Genomic DNA, 6,000 nt, shown 5'->3' on the forward strand with positions numbered 1-6,000 from the left:
GCACAAGGAGCCTAGTCTGGCCTAGGCCCCTCCTCTCATGCCTGCAAGTCCTTGAGCCCCTTCTTCCCCACACAGCAGTTCCTAGTACCCTAGTTGTTCTGAAGCTGTTCCAGTAGCTTGAACCTTCTCCCAGCTCCCTGCCCCCCCCATGTCTGCACTCAGAGAGTGTCATCTCTGCTGCTGCAGTTTGCAGGGACAAAGTCTTCTACAGCCACTCCGGCCAGGTCAAGCTGGGGCGAGTGACCTTGAGACCCTACCCTCGGACGACAGAAGGCCCGAGGTGTCCCCCAGCAGGGCAGATGTTCCGGATGGGGAGACTGCGATCCCGGGCCACGCTGCGCCCCTCTGAGCCGGACTCAATGCACCGTCAAGCCAGGCAGTGGTGCGGCTCCGCTGCTTTCCGTGCTCCGGCCCTCTGGCGCCCCCTGCAGGCGGCTGGGGGAAGGTCAGGGCGGCCGGACTCCGGAAGAAATGCTCCGAACAGGCCAGGCACACTTGAGAAAACGGAGGCCTCCCATCTTTTTTTTTTTCCCACATATATTTTTTGTTGTTTTTTGTTTTTTTCTGTAAAATGTCCCGGTTCTTCCATAACTTATAAACATGATTTATACCGAGGAGTAGATGGGAAAGTGGACAGGGCAGGGTGGACTGACAGGGGATGGGGAAGCTCCTCTCGCTGCCCCCTCGGGGCGGGCCCAGGCCCTTTGGAGGATGGGGACGCCAGGACACTCCTCCCTGAGGTTGTCTGGCCGCCTCTGCCCCTGGTGCTCAGAATCCTGCGTGCCCCTCAATTCCGGAATCCTTCCCGGGACCCCAGGCCCACTGGCACGCTGCCCCTAGTACTCAGAATCCCGAAGCGCCATTCGGTTCCAGAATCCCCTCCTCAGCTGCTGGGGTGGCGGGGTCCCTCCTTTCCGATGTCCCCCCCGACCCCCAAGGGGGGAGGGAAGGGAGGGGGGCTCAGGTCTCCCCTCTGTGGCAGGGGGAGGTGGAGGTGGAGGTGGAATTGGAAGGGCGTGGAAGGCGGGGGCCAGGAGGGCTCAGCCGATGGTGAGGCCAAAGCCACACTGGAACTTGTTCTTGCGGTGATTCAGGAAGGCCCCGAGGGCCAGTGTCAGGGGCAGGGGTGGGAGCTTCTTCTCCAGCGTGGCACCCACGATCCAGTTGCTGTCCACAGAGCCTGCAGGGAAGAGCTGAGGTGAGAGGCATGCCAGCTTCCCACCATATCCATGCACAGTTCCTGGCCACCCTAGATACCAGTCACATGCTGACGGCTTCCAGACCTCCAACCAGACCGCTCCTGCCACCCAGAAACCCCATCACACCCCCAACAACTTCACGCTGCAGCAAATGGCTCACTCCTCCTCTGCTCTCCGCTCAGTGACCCCTGCCCTCTGAAAAGCCCTCCAGACCCCTGGGTTCCCCCAACCTAGTCCTGCCCACTCTGGGGATGGATCTGTTCCTCCCACTGAGTTCCGTGAAGACAGGGCTGGTCACCGCTGTGTACCCAGCAGTGCTCAGCAGGAGGCTCAAACACCCAAAAGTCTGTGAGCCACAGATATCCAAGAAGACTTAAGACTGGACATTGGGACTATGGCCAGTGAGCCTGAGATGAGGTTCTGGATTTGGCTGTGACCTTGAAACCTCTGGAAGCCTCCATTTCCACTAATGTAAGATGAATGGGGCAAGGCTGGATGCTTCCAAAGTGCCTTCTACCCTGGCTGGGTGTGGTGACTCACACCTATAATCCCAGCACTTTGGGAGGCCAAGGCTTGAGTCCAGGAGTTCGAGACCAGCCTGGGCAACATGGTGAAACCCCGTCTCTCCCAAAAAAATTCAAAAAAATTAGCTGGGCCTGGTGGCATGCACCTGTGTTCCTAGCTACTCAGGAGACTGAGGTGGGAAGACTGCTTGAGCCCGGGAGGTGGTGGCTGCAGTGAGCTGCAATTGCACTGCTACACTCTAGCTTGGGTGACAGAGGGAGATCAGTCTCAGAAAAATAAGAGGGTCAAGTGCAGAAAAATAAGAGGGGATGGGCAAAGCTCCAGCTTGGTCCAAGCACTCATCAGATGCTCCACCAAAATTTTTTTAAACATTTATTTATTTCATTTTATTATTATTATTTTATCTTTTTATTTTTTCATTTCATTTTATTGTTTTTGGGTCTCGCTCTGTCTCCCAGGCTGGAGTGCAGTGGTGCAATCTTGTCTCTCTGCAACCTCCGCCTCCCAGATTCAAGTGATTCTTGTGCCTCAGCCTCCCGAATAGCTGGGACTACAGCTGCAGCACACCACCTAATCTTTGTACTTTTAGTAGAGAGGGGGGTTTCACTATGTTGGCCAGGCTGGTCTCCAACTCCTGGCCTCAAGTATTCTACCTGGCTTGACCTCCCAAAATGCTGGGATTACAGGCGTGAGCCACCATGTCTGGCCACTCCAGCCACTTTTTTTCCCAAGCATAAAACATAGTAGAGGGTCGTCCACCTACTTTTTTTTTTTTTTTTTTTTTTGAGACGGAGTCTTGCTCTGTTGCCCAGAGTGCGGTAGCGCCATCTCGGCTCACTGCAAGTTCTGCCTCCTGGGTTCATGCCATTCTCCCACCTCAGCCTCCTGAGTAGTTGGGACTACAAGCACCCGCCACCATGCCCGGCTAATTTTTTTTTTTGAGACAGAGTCTGGCTCTGTCGCCCAGGCTGGAGTGCAGTGGCGCGATCTCAGCTCACTGCAACCTCCGCCTCCTGGGTTCTTGCTATTCTCCTGGCCTCAGCCTCTGCGTCTGGGACCACAGACGCCCGCCACCATGCCCGGCTAATTTTTTTTTGTATTTTTAGTAGAGACGGGGTTTCACTGTGTTAGCCAGGGTGGTCTCAATCTCCTGACCTTGTGATCCGCCCGCCTCGGCCTCCAAAAGTGCTGGGATTACAGGTGTGAGCCTCCACACCCGGCCCCACCTACTTTTTAACAAGTGTTCCCTGGTAATGTGGAGGCCCACAGGGTCGCAGCACACCATCCTCCAGCACCTGTGGTGGCCCACACACCCAGAGTTGAGTCACCTCTCGCCTGTTTCCCACATAGGGAAACCGAGACCTTTACCTTTGAAGAGGAGGTTGGCCTTGGGCAGGTCCAGCTGGTACCCGAAGGAGACACTGGTGTCCTGCATCCTTGTGCTGGCCTCAAACTCCACGCCTACCTGCAGCTGGAGGGGCCGGAGCAACACACGAGAGTTAGCGAGTGGCCCCGCCTGGACTTCCAGGCCCGGCAGCCCCTGGCAGCACCAGCTAGTCCCTGCACCCACTCACCTGGTCACTGGCTTTGTGGTAGTATGTTGCGTGCATGCCCGCCTGGCCCAACGTTACCGTTGCCAACCAGTTGTTCACTGTCAAGAGAGTGGGGTGGAGGTGAGGGCTCATTACCAAGGGGATTTGGGCATCTGGGAACCCAGGCCTCCTCCCTCAGACCTAAGTGTCCAGGGCTCCAGCCCGTCCTCCCTCAGACCCAGGAGAAGTCCAGGGGCCCGGCCCCTCCACCCTCAGACCCAGGAGTCCAGGCCCCAAGCTCACATGTGTATTTCCCAGCTAGAGACATGACGGTGCCCTCCTCCCCAGGCCGCCGGTGGTAGACCAGCTCTCCGCCCAGGGCCAGGCAAGGTGTGATGCTCTGGAGGTAGTGGGCTACGAGGATTCCTGTGGGCAAAATGACGAGCAGTTTCCACCCACCCTGGGTGCCAGGCCAGACTCCACCTCCAGGAAGCCCTCTAGGTTCACCCCTGCTGGAGGCTTGGGCTTGCTCTCAGGCCTCCCTCACAGGTTCCTTTTTCCTAACCCATCACCCAGGGGTTCCCACCGCTGAGCTCAGTGTCCCAGGCCCTGCTATGACTGCATTACCTGAAGGACCTCATCTGGTCGACACAAGCCCATGTGGTCAGCATTTATCCACCCCCACTTACAGAGGTGGTCACCACCACTTACAGAAGCTTACAGGGTAAGTCACTCACTCATGCTCACGAAATGTGTCAGGGGCAGAATCCAAGCCTCCACACCTCCCAAACCCAGGCTCTGAGCCACTCTGCTGCTGAGAGGCCGTTGAGTAGAGTGTGAGTAAGAACGCACAGCCTGGGTTCGAATCCCAGCCCTGCCACAGGCTGGCTGGTGACTGCGGACGCTGGCATCATCTCTCTGTGAACCTAACTGCCTCTTGGGGTCGTGAGGAATCGAACGCTCAGCTGTGGCTTGGACTCGCTATGCTGAGGTCCAAGTCTCCGTTCCTCTGTCCCTCCACCGTAGGGAATGCTTGCTGAACAAGAGAACTGCCACCTCTGGGCTGCCTTCTCAAGCCTCAGGATGGAGATAGATTCACTCTGGTTTCTTTCGAGCCTACCAGGGTACACGCCACAAATGTGGTTTTATAGGGGCAAAAGAATTGGGGAGGAAGAGAGTGGGAAACAGAGAGGGAGGGACAGGGAAAGAAAACAAGCCTGGCGTGGTGGCACGGGCCTGTAATCCCAGCTACTTGGTAGGCTGAGGCGGGAGGATCGCTTGACCTCAGAAGGTCAAGGTTACACTGAACTATGATCACGCCACTGCACTCCAAACTGGGCAACAGAGATCCTGTCTTAAAAAATAAAAAATTTAAAAAATTTTTAAAGAAAAAGAGGCTGGGCACAGTGGCTCACACCTGTAATCCCAGCACTTTGGGAGGCTGAGGTGGGCGGATCGCCTGAAGTTGGAGGTTCGAGACCAGCCTGGCCAACATGGTGAAACCCTGTCTCTACTAAAAATACAAAAAATTAGCTGGGTGTGGTGGCGGGCACCTGTAGTCCCAGCTACTTAGGAGGCTGAGGCAGGAGAATCGCTTGAACCCAGGAGGTGGAAGTTGCAGTGAGCTGAGATTGTGCCACTGCACTCCAGCCTGGGAGACACTGCAAGACTCCATCTCAAAAAGACAGGGAAAAAAAAAAAAAGGAAACGACATGTCTGCAGAGACGGAAATGAAGGAAGAAGAGGGACTGAAGATTCACAGTTGAGAAATCCACCACGATCGAGCAATCTCCTAGGTTGCGGCCCTGGAGAGGAAGACATGTGGAGAAGGGAAGGGAGGTTGGGGGCCACGAGACTGAGGGCACACAGAGAAGCTGAGACAGCACACAGCAAGTCAGGTGTGAAGATGCTTCCCAGACCAAGATGACCAGAGTGGCAGACTTGGGGCCCCCCAGGGGAAGCAGGCTGGCCTGCTAGCCCGGAGCCAGCTCTCTGGAGCTGCAGGAATAGGGGCCTTTCACACCTGCAGGCATGGCTGGGTGAAGCTCTCAGAGGGGCTGAGTGTTAGGTGGCACCCCCCAAGATGAGCCTGGTGGGTGTGAGGGAGGCCATGAGTTCGTGGCCAGTGTCCTGGTGGCATCTTCTGGGGAGGCTGAGATCAGAAGTGGGCTGGAGCTGGTCCCTATGGGCTTGGGCAAGTGACTGTGTGACTCTCCTTCCCAGAGGAGATGAAGCAAATGAACCCCTGAACCCACCACTGGTTGTTAAATCACCATCCCACGGGCGGGGCACAGTAGCTCACGCCTGCCATCCTAGCACTTTGGGAGGCTGAGGCAGGAGGGTCATTTGATCCCAGGAGTCTGAGACCAGATGGGGCAACATGGTGAGACCCCCATCTCTCCCTCTCTCTCTCTCTCTTTTTTTTTTTTTTTGAGTCGGAGTCTCGCTCTGTTGCCCAGGCTGGAGTGCAGTGGCCGGATCTCAGCTCACTGCAAGCTCCGCCTCCCGGGTTCACGCCATTCTCCTGCCTCAGCCTCCCGAGTAGCTGGGACTACAGGCGTCCGCCACATCGCCCGGCTAGTTTTTTGTATTTTTTTAGTAGAGACGGGGTTTCACCGTGTTAGGCAGGATGGTCTCGATCTCCTGACCTCGTGATCCACCCGTCTCGGCCTCCCAAAGTGCTGGGATTACAGGCTTGAGCCACCGCGCCTGGCCTTTTTTTTTTTTTTTTTGAGATGGAGTCT

The 6,000-nt window shown here is 56.2% G+C and overlaps 1 protein-coding gene across 1 annotated transcript in view; it reads right to left on the reverse strand.

Annotated features, from left to right (window-relative positions):
* Positions 1–519: 519 nt before the first annotated feature.
* Positions 520–6,000, reverse strand: part of TOMM40 (translocase of outer mitochondrial membrane 40) — a 12,899-nt gene continuing 7,418 nt past the window's right edge. The window contains exons 7-10 of the mRNA XM_031659165.1: positions 3,560–3,682; positions 3,299–3,375; positions 3,093–3,195; positions 520–1,180 (exon numbers count right to left, since the gene is read on the reverse strand). Of these exons, the coding sequence (XP_031515025.1) occupies positions 1,041–1,180; positions 3,093–3,195; positions 3,299–3,375; positions 3,560–3,682 (443 nt within the window). The 3' untranslated portion in view covers positions 520–1,040. The remainder of the gene's footprint in view (positions 1,181–3,092; positions 3,196–3,298; positions 3,376–3,559; positions 3,683–6,000) is intronic.

Source organism: Papio anubis, chromosome 20 (genome assembly GCF_008728515.1).
Source record: "Papio anubis isolate 15944 chromosome 20, Panubis1.0, whole genome shotgun sequence".
NCBI lineage: Eukaryota > Metazoa > Chordata > Mammalia > Primates > Cercopithecidae > Papio > Papio anubis.